Source organism: Manacus candei, unplaced genomic scaffold (assembly GCF_025592945.1).
Source record: "Manacus candei isolate 608988 ecotype Guabito, Panama unplaced genomic scaffold, ASM2559294v1 h1tg000005l, whole genome shotgun sequence".
NCBI classification, from domain to species: domain Eukaryota; kingdom Metazoa; phylum Chordata; class Aves; order Passeriformes; family Pipridae; genus Manacus; species Manacus candei.
The window spans coordinates 14629433-14642931 of NW_026138053.1; the positions used below are offsets into that span (position 1 = coordinate 14629433).

The 13499-nt window shown below is 39.8% G+C and overlaps 1 protein-coding gene across 3 annotated transcripts in view; it reads left to right on the forward strand.

Annotated features, from left to right (window-relative positions):
- Window positions 1-9100: 9100 nt before the first annotated feature.
- The window catches only part of SLC44A3 (solute carrier family 44 member 3), a 38560-nt gene continuing 34161 nt past the window's right edge, over window positions 9101-13499 (forward strand). For 2 of the 3 annotated variants that reach the window (XM_051799090.1, XM_051799099.1), the window contains exons 1-4: window positions 9345-9414; window positions 9517-9624; window positions 12291-12433; window positions 13014-13150. In XM_051799090.1, coding sequence (XP_051655050.1) covers window positions 9358-9414; window positions 9517-9624; window positions 12291-12433; window positions 13014-13150 — 445 coding nt within the window. In that variant the 5' untranslated portion in view covers window positions 9345-9357. Of the gene's footprint in view, window positions 9229-9344; window positions 9415-9516; window positions 9625-12290; window positions 12434-13013; window positions 13151-13499 lie in introns of those variants that run through there. The other variant, XM_051799109.1, reaches the window with a different exon arrangement.

The window sequence follows — 13499 nt, forward strand, 5'->3', positions numbered from 1 at the left end:
AAATACTTCATTTTCAGCCATAGCAGCTAGACCACTACCATGGGTTTCTAAGGATTCAAAGAGAAGTCAGGAACAGAGCATAATCACCTTTTGCCTCTAGCTGTCCTAGAACAGTTACATACACAAACAAATCAATTTCTAAATAGGTTTTTTTAAGGGCATGTTATGTATTTTCTGAGCCAAGTGTTGACAGAAAGCTGGATTACTACTAGCTACATAATTGACTTTAAATATGGAAACTTGAAGTGTAAAGTTCACAGGTCAGCAAGGTGAAGAGTAGTAAATTCTGTGAATAAGACTTTGCATCATTAGCCCATAGCTGTTTGTTTTGTTTTATTCCTACAAGTACCCTTTACTGGTAGACAGGAAGGACCATGGGAATTCCCAGACACATGCACATCCTTTGGGTTGTACACTTGACTACTTATCGTTATCAGCAACATTATGTTGTGTAAATATGTTATGTGAACAGGAAATTATTATACTGTCATTGCTCAGACAACTTCAAATTTTAGTCACTAGAAAGAGAGTCAACATCCTTTTTTCAAAATATCTTTCCAGTATTAAACACGCAATGATTGCTGCAAAATGTGGTTTCCTCAAATAGCTGCTCAAAGGAGATATTTTTACCTTCCATCAAATGCTTTTGTATCATACATTGCCTAATAGTTTTCTCCACTGCAATGATACACAGTTACTAAGACAAATGTAGCTCTTGTTGGGAACAGCTAGTAGAATGATAACTCTTTTTTATTGTGTTAATGTTATCAAAGTACAGTAGCGATTCCATAACTTTACCCATAATGTGACAGGCTAGGAATACTGCTGTTCTATTATTTAATCCCAACAGCTGAGCAACAGTCCTTGGTTTATGTGCAAAGATTAAAATAAATCAAAACTGCAAAAACATCTAGACATTCAAATACATTTTCTTTATATAGGTCTCAATGTAATACTGTATCTCATTTTACCTAACACCACAAAACATTTTGCACAAAGAGATTGCTTATAACAAGCATTATGAACAGAGAGATGAGTTATTATTACAGAAGCAGCATTGTTACTTGACAAGAAGTCTCAGAAGAATGCAGTTCTTTAATCTTAGTAATGGAAGAAAATTAACTTTAGTGACAATACCACAAAATCAGTTAATATTGATCTTACTGCTATTATAGGAAAACCGTTTTGTCTTTCACTTTAAATGATCAATAGAAATATTGACACAAAGTGATTAAACATTATATGAAAGTATATATTGATACTGGAAGTACTGGCAGGCAAATGGATGGAGCCCTGAAGCAGAGTAGGGCTGGCCAATGACATGGAGCTCTGTTTTTAGAATCCAGCTGCTCTGTCTAGCTGAACTTCATGCATATGTGCAGGATAAAACCTTATGAGAAAGTTTGATACATAACATGCAACAATATAATGGGATAATAGGAAAAATTTAAGTATCATGGAAAATACTTTAGACTTCATGATTTCTCTCTCTGAAACAGTAGCTCATAATGTTCAATCCCAGGAAATTTTAATAGAGCATGAATTATTTATCTAGCTATTCCACCTTTAATTACTTTTGCAGAACTGGACCACTGTTCTTAGCAAATATTTCAGCCATTGGACTCTTACCCTGTAAATGGCTGTGCCTATAAGGAAGACTACAGAAGTCCTATGAGTTAGAGCTACTTCTCTGAGAGAGTGGCCTTGATGCTGATTCAGTATAACTTCAATGAAGATGAATAAACTGTTTATGTAAGTCATGCCATCACATATTCTGTAACATCACCACTGGCTGCCGGTTCCATGACTGCATTCCACTCACTGTTGATTTTCTACTCATGACTAATAAGGTGAAACATAAATTGAGCAGATAATTTATGATAAGTCTCTGTAAAAACATGAAGGTAAACCGAAGGTAGTATAAAGAATAGGTCAGATAAAAAATATACATCTGGGGGCCATTATCTGACTCAGCGTGACTAACCACATACAGATTTTTTAAACTTGCTGTTCAAACGTCAGTGTTTAGAGAGCAGATTGATGATTCTTTGACCAGGGAGCCTATTGGCACAAAGCAAATAAATAGTTATTCATCCTACTCTTAACAGGCTGAGCAAAGGAGTATGTTCAGTATTCCCTTTTCAAGCAATGAAGATGCCATGTTTTCAAGTCCTTTTGATGTGCATTGCAGTAAAATTTTGCATTCTGTCCAGTTTTATAAAAATGTGCAGAAATACATTATTACCATGAAGACCCTTATCCTGGAACTCCTGATTAAAATAATGATTATTCTTATGTATAGTAATTGCAGTAATAGTTCTTGCTGAAGTCTACAAATGGACTGCTGCTACTCTGCTGGCTGCCTGTGCTGCTGTTGGGAGCGTTAGGTTTGAATAAACTAGATGGCCTAATGCCTTGTGTATATAAAAACTGTTATTTTTAAGAAGAAAATGCAGAATAATATATGCTGCTGTTCAAGCCTCACTAGAATTAACAGGCTTTGTTTTAAAAAGACAGCTAATTAATACAGAGAGAATTGTACATGCTTTTAAACCTCCATACAATAAACATCTAGACACAACAAAATGAAATTAGGCTGATGTTTTCACTAGAGGAACCAGTGAAAAGCGGTGCTGGTAAAGTCCAAAACCAAAAGCAACAACAAAATTGCACATAAGGCACTCAGAAGATACTGTATCAAAGCCATGCTCTTTATTTTGCCATTTGGAGCTGCTGTGGACAGACTGACAGAACTGCCCGAGAGTGACATCAAGTGGGAAATGTGTGGGGCAGCCGCTCCTTCTGCAGTCACAGCACTTTGAAAGGGCCTAACACTGAGCCTACAGTCCCAGCTGTCTCTCTGGATTCAACATGATTATTTCCTCATTGGCACTCAGTTGCTGATTCTATTAATGTAAATATCAATGAATCATCTCGTGGTGGCAGAAAAGACTTCCCTCTAGTCCTTGTAATCATTCTGCTGCTTATCTTAGTGTTGATAAAAAACACTGCCCCAGTCTCCACCAACTAGTGAAAACCTCTCATCCTTTTCATTCAGAACTAGACCTGGCTGTTTAGGTTACAGGTAGTTCTACAGACTTTGTGTGGTTCAACTCGGTGCCTTTTGCAACCTTGTTTGATTTGGGTTTATCCTAGGTTATTCAATTTTCTTTGCTGCTCTCAAGAATGTCTTCCACCCATTTTTTTATTTACATAGTTCAGAGAACAAGCCACCCTTCTCCAATCTTGCAAATCCACATAAATTACTTTTCAATTTCTCTGCAACTCAAGCAATTCCCTTCCCTGTTTTTGGGGGGAGTGTTGTGTAGAGCAATATTATTTCTCTGTTCTCTATATTGAGGCACTCAGATATACTGGCATGTCTACTCTTTGGACCAGAGAGAGACATAAAAGTCCTAAACCACAGATATAGTTCCAATTCAAGCTCTTTTATCTTGTGCTGCCCATGCCATTTACCAGCCAGAACCCTAAGTACACTGTAATCCTGACATCCCACAAAGGTACAGCTCTAGTGTTGTTTCTTGTCTGGCTTAGTATGTAAAGTAACATGTGATCCTGAAACATTGATCCTTTTGCTCTATTCTAAAAGCTTCAAATGAGTCACCTCCAAAGTTTATTATCAGGTTCAACTTGGCAAACACTTTCCTAGGGTCAGGCTGTGCTCTTGCTTGTGTATTGACAGGGATGAAAGGGCTCTTTGTGCAAATCTCTGCTTGCTTGTGCGGAAAGTGGAACGAATTAACTTTGTGGTATTATGCTCCTTCCTTGAATGATTCATATGTTTGGTAAATCACAGGAGGGGTGGTCATTAGCAGTAGTAACCTAAAACTATAGAGGTTTTAGGATTACTTTGAGATGTGCACACTCTGTCCTTCTAGACCCCTGGATAATCTACTCAATAATCATTATCCTGAAATAAAAATGCACAGGAGAGACATCCAGAAGAACGTGGGATTATTGTTAATTAGAAGCTGGAAATAACTAGCTTATTAATTGGTTATTAATTTTTTTAATTCAAATTACTTTTAAGGCTGAGAAGTGGAGCATCTCAAAAATCTTCAAATTACTAGGGGAAAAAATTGTTTGCTTTATCTTTCATGCAATTTCATCATTATATGTATAACAGAGTATTTAAACATTCCAGCCGTAAATATATTATCAGGTAGGATTTTCTAGATAACCAAACAGAAAAGCTAACATGGAACATCATTAACATTACAGAAATTAACTCAAGTCATCAGAAGGATTAGATTCCCTGGATACATAGGACAGATGTCTGCCAGTGGATCCAGTGGAGTAACTGACAGCTAGCAGGCTGATCAGAAATCTGGCTGGGTGATTTAAGTTGTTAGTCAGGCCTGACAGGGCACTTTCAGGTCAACATTGCAGATATTTGCTAACAGAGGAAAGGTGATACTCTGCTTGTGAAAGGGAGTGGTAGCAGGCCCAGATTCTTTTGATTGTTCCCCACAGTCTTATGTACCATCAGGACTTGTATTATTGCTTGTTTAATCTCCACACAGCTTTCACGCTTTTCTGATCTACCCTCTTCTTCCCATGCCAGTTGTATGCCTCCCTATATCAATTTTAACTGCCCTTAGTTCTCAGATTCCTTCTTTGTTCAATCTTCACCCATTTCCTACTGGCTCTCAGTCTCATTCACATCCAGTCCCACCCTTCCCTTGAATCCTGCATGCTGTCCCTCACCAGCCAGTCCTCTCTCCATCTCCCTCTCTTTGGCTGCCATTCCCCTATTGACCCATTTTACTTTAAGACTTCTGTTTCTAGGGTCTTTGCTGAGCCAGTCCTGGCTTCCAGTCTGTTACCGTGGCTCAACAGAGGCCTAATGGCCCACTGTCTACAGCATTAGGGTAAATGCTTTCATGATGCTGACCTTTATGAATCCCCTAATCCCTCTCAGAGCTGCTAGGCACTGCTTTCCTTATCAACCAAGGTATTCTTTATTAACTCCAGTAATCTGTTTAATGGCAATAGCTTTTTCTCCTTTTTCTTTACATTCATCTCAGGATCCTTCTTTGTCCATTGTGCCTGCTTACCATCAGAACACCCACTGAAGTGAAAGTATGTGGCAGGTGAGAGGCACATTTCAGGGTTGTCCCAACTGTCTCAGTCAGGCCTGGGAGTACACCATGCAGACACCATCTTCAGAGTCTTTAGCTATGAAGCTCAGCAAGTTATCTGACCATACACTGTGATTTATCACAGTGATTTGGGTAAACGAGGACAAAGTTTCTCAGACATGAGGAAAAGCAGAAAGTATTTCTTTTTCTCTGTCCATTAAAAACCTCTGATCCAAGTAATGTGTAAGAATTTCTTTACTATTACCCAAGAAGGGGTACCGTAATGTCTGCTTCTCTAATTTCATTCTTAAAAATGACTGAATAATTTGTGCTGATGTTTTCAAAAAATCTTCAGCACCTGCCATGAGAAATTTCAGACTGAATTGTTCAAGTGAGATGAGGTCATAAATACCAGGTCTCAGAATGCGAACCTGACTAACAGCTTGAACATAATAGGTGGCATCATGTTCAGTTTCTGGGTGTTTCGGTTCAGGATGTTCCAAGAGCGTAGCTACATATGGATAACAGTGCCTGCCTGCTAAGTTATTGTACATAAGCAAGATCGTTTGAGTGTGATGGAAATTATGCTCAGCTGCAGCTTCTCTAATTAGGCAGAAAATGTTTTCTTTTGAGTTTCTCAGTTGCTGCGTCCTGCTATTAAAGTAATTGGTCTCTGTTCCTTGTCTGACCCACAAGGGGATACAGATAGGGGCAGTCATCTCACTTAACCAGTCTAGCAAGGAACTGTCATGCTTTCATTTAATACCTTCCTCTCCCAATCCACATTCCTGCCCCAGTTTTAGCCAGGTAAGTTTCTTGGTAAGAAAGTTGAGCCCTAAGTGCAGACAGCATCAGGATTCATTCTCGGTGAGCAAACACCACACTCATAAGAAATAATAAGAACTTTGTGATTAAAGTAGAGGCTTGGAGTCAGGAAGCTTGAGTTCATGTTTGATCTTCTTCTGTATGTTCTGTGTGACTTCATGAAAAACAAAGAATAAAAACCAGAGAAAAATGCCCATGACGTTTCACTGCTGCAGTATTTCTGTTGCTGATGCTGATAGACGTCTGAAGATGGTTAACACGTAAAAAAACTATAACACTTCTAAAAACTATAACTAGTGTTGAATGTGTAAATGTTAATCTCCCTTGTTGTGGTTGCCCCATCACAACACACTAAGCAGGTTGAATGGTTAATGTCTTAAAACACAATTAAATCGCTATGAGTTCCTGGGTACTCCAGGATTGTAAATAATTTTTTTTCCTTTACAAGAAAATACTTGAAAGGTCAGTGAAGACTTATGAGTGAACGTGGACCCTCATCAGTGGCTGTAGTTGGATACAAGAATGAACCATATTAGAAAGTTGGCATCTTGTGCATGTAGACCAGGAGACTGAGACCAAAGGCACCAGCCTGGGCTTCTCACCATAGAGAGAGAGCACAAGCCAGTATACAACTTTATGGCTAAGTAATTAATTTTGTAATCCAGCATTCTTTTTTTTCAGAACTCATTTTTACCTCATTTCTATTTCAGATTAAACTGAATCAACTCTACAAAATGTCAGTTATAAAACTCCCTGCTCCTCACCAATTGCTTGAGTGACTCAGCTGCAGAACCGGGCTCTATCCTGTGAAAGTGGTAAGACAGAAAGTTTAAAATTGATCTTGGCAATGTGGGCAAAACTTCGCAGAATTGGAAAAAAAAAAACCAACAAGCAAGAGTTTTTGGTATTACATTTTTGGATGTGGACGTTTGGATCCGTTATCCGATCAGAGCCTTGCTTCCTGGTACTTTCTTCAACTGGAGCATGTCCTCATTTGTGACTACTGGCTAACAAAAGCGGCAGCCTCTGCGCACCCACCCCGAGTGCTGCGCGTGCTGTGGCTCGAAACAGGGAGCGGAGCCCCACCTAGCGACACACGAGAAAAGTACTCATTTGCTGCTGAGTGGAATAAATGTTTTATTTGATCATGTTTGAAATTCAGGGAAAAAAACCAACAACTTACAACAATTAAAATATTTAACTTAAAATCAAAAAAAAATCCTATTGTAATCGTGAGCTATTCTCTGTCATTTATTAGATAACTTTTCCTAGACTAGTTGAAGAAATACAAGAATTATGATTGATATTGCTTGGTAAAATCAGGCCTTACTGCTGATTCTGGTGTATTTACATGAACTTAATTTGTTTGGAATCCGGATTTTATTAAAAAACATTTGTTCCACTTGCTCCTTTCCTTTATTCACAGTAGGAATGTAATGCAAAGCTTAAGGAGGATCATTCAAAAAGTGCCAGATCAACAACAAATGCTAATATTAGCATGTGATGACAGCAAGTCATCAGATTCTAATATCTGACTTCATCATTGACATTGTTCTTTTTAAATGATTTTCTTAATCAGCTAATGATTCTCTCTCAGAATACTCCTTGTGTCTAGGTTAAAGGTTATTAATAATTTTGGTTATTTTTCTTGATATAAGCAAAATATTGAACTTCTCCTGTTAAAAAAAAAGGTTAAATTTCACGTGAAACTTCACATGTGTATTTCAAGGGAAAATGTCTTTTACCACGTATTTTTAAAGGGCAATAGCACAATTTGAAAGAAGAGTTATTCTCTCTATTTAGGCTCTAAAAGCACAGAACTACCTCTTCAGTTTTAGAATTTTATTCTAATTGTCACACAAATTATGAAAACTCTCAACAAATTGATGAATAATGAGCATTAGAAGACAGAATGCTGATAAAGACAAGAACCACGAGCTGGCTGGAAACTAAATGATTTAATAAACCCTTTTTAAGACATAGAGTTTTTAGAAATCTTTCCTGCCATTTTGTCAGAACCACTTCTTGTGAAGGGAGCATGTGTAAATTTAAATCAGAATTGTACTGAGTTCTGTTAAGTCAGTTAAAATGTCAATTTCAAAAACATTGCATTGCAGGAAAATGTAGTTATTTGCAGTCAGACTAGAAGGATTCTGGGGCAAAGATTCGTTCTTCTTTTAAATCCAGCTTGTGATATTACCAATTTACTTCCATCTATGCTAGTTTGTCATCAAGGTTTCACTCTGCATTTTCTCTGAAGAATTGGAATGTGTTCTTTTTTTTCCCCCCTAAGCAAAACCAGCCTAGTGCCCTGTCTCCTATACAAGATGGACCAATTCTTAAATAGTTTTGCAAAATATATTCAATTTAATTCAATTTTACTGCAGTTGCAGATGTTGCATTACTTCGTAAGGAGGACTTTCTTGCTGACCGACTGTCAGCAAGAAAATAAAACCGTGCTTTTAATATCCTTTCAATTAGTAATTTTTTCTAGGTTATTGAGCTGAATTTAGCAAACATGTAAATAAAAATGCACAGCACTGAGAAAACATATTAAAAGTGGCTAATAATTTCTGCATTCCTTGGCCATTAAAGTTACAAGCATTGACCTAAGTCAGTGTTATTGCTGTTATTACAGGTTATTCCTGTGCATGCAAAATTCACATGGACATCGATGAGAGGTAATTATAGACTAACATAGTCTGTCAGTGTAATGTAACTGTACAAACAACAGAGAGAGGCTGAAAAGGATCTCTGACTGACTGTATATCGATAATGCAGCCAGAATAGCCAAGTGGGTACCAATATCAGCGGGCTTTACACCACGAACAGGCCCCATTTTGTGCTGGCAATAACAAATCTTCAGTTATTCCCAGAAAGAAGCTAATTCACTGTGAAACATAAACTTCCCACCCCGGCCGGGGGCCATGTGTAAACCTGCGGCTGTAGAGCAGCTGCAGGCGGCCCCGTCCTTCTGGCCGGGACCCCGGGGGTGACGGTGCCCCCGAGCGCCGTTCCGGGAGCTCGGCTGAGGGAGCGCCCGAGCCGCGGGGCGCCAATGCCGCTCCCTCCCGCCGGCGCAGCGGCCCCGCCGCGGGCCCGCCCGGGAGGAGCGGCCGGGCCGGGGCTGGCGGTGCCCGGCCACAGCGGCGGGTGGGGCCGCCGGAGGTGCCGCCGCCCGGCCCGGCCCGGCCCCGCGGCGCTGGTGCCCAGCCCTGGGCAGCGCCTCCCTGCCGAGCCGGCTGCGCGCCGGGCCCGCCCGGCCAGCGGGGCCATGGAGCGGCGCGGGGGCCGAGGGCAGGTGGGCGCTGGACCGGAGCGAGGCCGGGGCAGCGGCGGGGGCGGAGAGAAAGAGCGGGGCCCGCGGCGGAGCCCGCCCTGCCCCGGGCGGTGCGGGGCTGGGTACGGGCCGGGGGCGGCGCACCGCGCTATGGGTGAGCTGCACAGCAGCTGCGGGAGGAGAGCTGCCAGGTGTTCGGCGTTTAAAGTGCGAGGTTATGCTTCTTCTGAAATCTCCGCCCTTTGGAACTTGGTTTAATTTCGCAGGAAGTTTGTTTTGTACTTTTTTTTGGCTTTTCTTTCAATTTAGGACTCTGGGGATAACGCTTCTGAACTACAGGAATGGAGACCAGTCATTTACAGAAAGTGCACAGACACTCTTTGGCTGCTCCTCTTCTGTCTCTTCTGGGCTGGTTTGGTAAGCATGCTTTTTTCTGAAAGAAAAAAATCAGATCTAAAGTTCATGGAGTTCAGCATAGTGTTATACTAAATCTAAACTGAAATTGTGATGCGCACAGGTCGCAGGATTGCACTGGCACAGATCTGACCTTTGCAGTGGTGCAGTGCTTTATTGTCATGTCTTTCATACAGACAGTTTTAAGTACTGTCCATATGCTTTTGATACTATGTATACATGGGGCTGGATTATTTAGAATTCTCTTTTTGTAAATCAATCTGGGCTCTGACTGGGTTCTTATGTCTACTTATTTCATACATTGTAGTCTTGTTATCTTGCAACGTGTCCATCTGATACTACATTAAGTCAGTCTGACCTGTGCTTAGAACAGCATACAAGCTTTTGGGAACAGGCTTTGTCTTTCTCAAGTGTGCAATTTTGTGGGTTTTTTTGTGATATGTCCGAGTCTACTGAGGATTTTCGTAAACACACTGTTTAATTCCATTCCTAGTAACTCTGTTAATGGAAGCTAATGCAGAATTATACCTACACATTTTGAAGGCTGCATAAATGGAGGCTGAACTTTGTGAGCAGGATAGGGTTTTTTAATACTTGGTGCTTTGATCAGTGGAGGAAATGCCAAAAATGAAACCTGGCAGATGGTAAATATTTCCAATCTTTGTTTTCTCTCACTGTTTTTATTGCTCAGTTTCTGTGAAATAGCTTATTGCATACATGTATTTGTTTTCTTGTGTTTGATCTTCTTTTTAAAATATTTTAAAAGATTTAATGATGCTAATTTGTTCACACAATGAAAAAAAAATGAAACTACAGTAATAGCTCTGTGGAAGTGCTTATCACTGCCATGTAGACACACGCCTCCAGCAGTCATACAGATATCTATTACTTACTAGTATTTATGGCTTGTATCCAGCATTCTGCACTTTAAAAAAAATTCACCTGTACCCACTGGATCTGTAATGTCCATCTTTAGAAGGTATACCAGAATTTTTCTGAAAGCATATTTCAGTTGAGTTACAGTGGCAGCTCATTTCTCCTTTTCCTGCTGAGAACAATTTAATTATTAACAAATCCTTGCTATGTAAACAAAGTGGATCTGGAAATATTTTGTTATTGTAAAAAATCACATCCAGAAGTAGTATGTCATCTACAAAGATGTCCATATTGAGACATTAATATGCAGTCATAATTTAAAAAAATTACTGAACTAGTCAGACTGTAAAATAAGAGTCTACTATAAGCAAAAATGAGACTACCCTGGGGAGTAAGGAAGTACATACTGACATCTTTGTGTATGAGACTCAGTTTTTGCCCAGATCCCATCTTTAGTCACGAGTGTTAAAATTAGAAAAACAAATAAAGCTCTAAACCTTAAGGAAGAAAGTAGTTGTGCTGGATCTGATATGTGCAATCTGTCTCCAGCACAGCCAATATTCATGGAATCATAGAATCAGCCGGGTTGGAAAGGACCTCTGAGATCATCAAGTCCAACCCTTGATCCACTGTCGCTGTGGTTACTAGACCATGGCACAAAGTGCCACATCTAGTCTCATCTTAAAAACCTCCAGGGATGGTGAATCCACCACTTCCCTGGGCAGCCCATTCCAATGCCTGATTACCCTCTCTGTAAAGAATTTCTTCCATATCCATGCAAACTAGTAGTAGTTAATGTAGGACTGAGAAGTTTTGCTGCTGCCAGCAGCTGGCACGTAGCCCCAGAGGTCAGTGTATTGTCCTTGGTGCGTATGAAATGTGGTTTGCACCTCATGGGACAGAGGAGAACATTGAATCACCGAGTCCTTCAATAGCTAGAGTGCTGTTAGTAAGCCTTTGGGTAAAGTAGTGCTCAGGACTTCATCAGCTTCACAGAAGAATTGCTGATTTTTGGCACTTGGAAAGGTTCCTTCCCAGGAATGTTTTGGCCCTCATGGGGTATAGGAAGGTTTACGCTGCATTCCTAGACAAGGTGTTTCATATTGACTAAGGACTGCTGCTACATGGCCAACAGAAGTGCTTAGTTGCCCCTGGGGTTTACATGGAGCTGATCTACTAGAACTTTGATCTGACAGCAAAACAACTAAAACATCACGGCAGTGTCACCCAAGTGCACAGTATGTCTCTCTCCAAGTTTTTCATGTGTTAAAGATTGTCTCTTCCTGAAATTTCAGGTAACCTGCATTTTGATTATACTTTGTTTTTAAAAACACCTGTGATTAAATTCACTAGCAGCTTCAAGGGCTCAACATTTCTGCAGATATACTGACCAGGTGTGTCCCGAAGGTCACCCTGTAAAATAAGATGCAGTGAGCACATGAAAAATCACCATTTGAGGAATCTTGCCTAGTGACATACATGAACTTCAGTAGAGACCATGTCTAGCACCTTACTAATGCTTTCCTCTTATTTTAATCAGGACTCCTATCTTTCTTCTCCTGTGTTACTCTGCTTAATTTATATACTTTCAACAATAGATGAAGAACAGCTCTAAGGAAAGCAATAGGGCTAAACCTGTCCATCTGACTTGGTCTGGCCTTGTGCAGAGGGTGAATTTTAAGTTGAACTGTTTTCATCCACAAGACAAAAATGTATGGCTTAAAAGGGGTATTTATTGAATGGAAAGGAAAAGCTATCATAGCATGATTTCATGTTAAAAAATATTTTAACAGATGTTTATAACTGGCTATGCTGTGATGGCTGGTGCTGCAGAAAGACTTGTGCTTGGATATGACAGCTTTGGGAACATATGTGGTAGGAAGAATGCTCCTGTAAAAGGGGCACCGCTTTCTGGACAGGACATGACTAATAAAAAGTAAGTACATCAGGTAATGTCTAAATAAATCAAACATTTGAGAACTTAATAAGTTACATATTTTCTACTTGTCAAGCGTATGCGTGTATCTGTACATCGTTATGTTGAAAGACAAGAAAAAAGTGGGAATGGTGCAAAATGGTGAGTGAAATTAAAAAGTTTAGATAGAATATGAAGATGTGCTACATAGTTATACTTTATGCTGTCGCCTTCTTAAAGAGGATCTTAAATGGGACTTCAGCCAAAGAGGCAGTCGTTCTATACAGCAAATCTTTGTACTTAAGAAAGTTGCATGTTGAAGTTCCCAGTCATTCCACTAACTCCTTTGAGTCCTTGTAGAATGGCACCCACCTTGTCAGCTTCTGATCCCATATAAGAACATAATATGAAGTACAAAAATGTAGCATATTCTCACATTGCTTCCTAATTTGTGACTTCGAGCTCCATTTTTTTGATTGGATGTGGAAAAAGTTTCATTTGCTTTGTAGCAGTTTAAAAAGATGGAAAGAAGGCTCAGAATTTAAACCTATAAACCTCAGAAAGCTTGTTTTTTGAAAAGAGGATCTTTTTTTCTTTCTAGGTATGTGTTCTTTCTGAATTCATGCAACCTGGAAATGCAAAGCCACAAAATCAGTTCACTTTGCTTGTGCGTGTCTAGTTGTCCACGAGAGCAACTCAACTCTTTGGAAGATCTTCAGAGTTTTGCAAGGAATAATGGTGTGCTACAGGGAATATGAATACCTTAGTGTATCTGTAGAACAGCTGAACAGCTTTCACTTTGTTGTTCTTATGTTTCCTACGCTAGGGAGTCATATCTTACCATTAATTTCCTGAAAAGTTCATGACCACAGAAAATAAAATGTCTTGTTTCTGCTTTATTTCAAAGCCATAGTTTCTAGAAATGTTACAGCTCTCTTATGCAAATTCGAAAGCTGTTGATTAATTCCTGCAAATTGCTGGGATTACACAGCAGGAAACTGGCTGCTGAGAATGAACTAGTGAAGTTTGGTGGGGGTGCCAGTAGAAGAACAGAGTTCATTTGCTATTTCAGAAACTTGTCCAATCA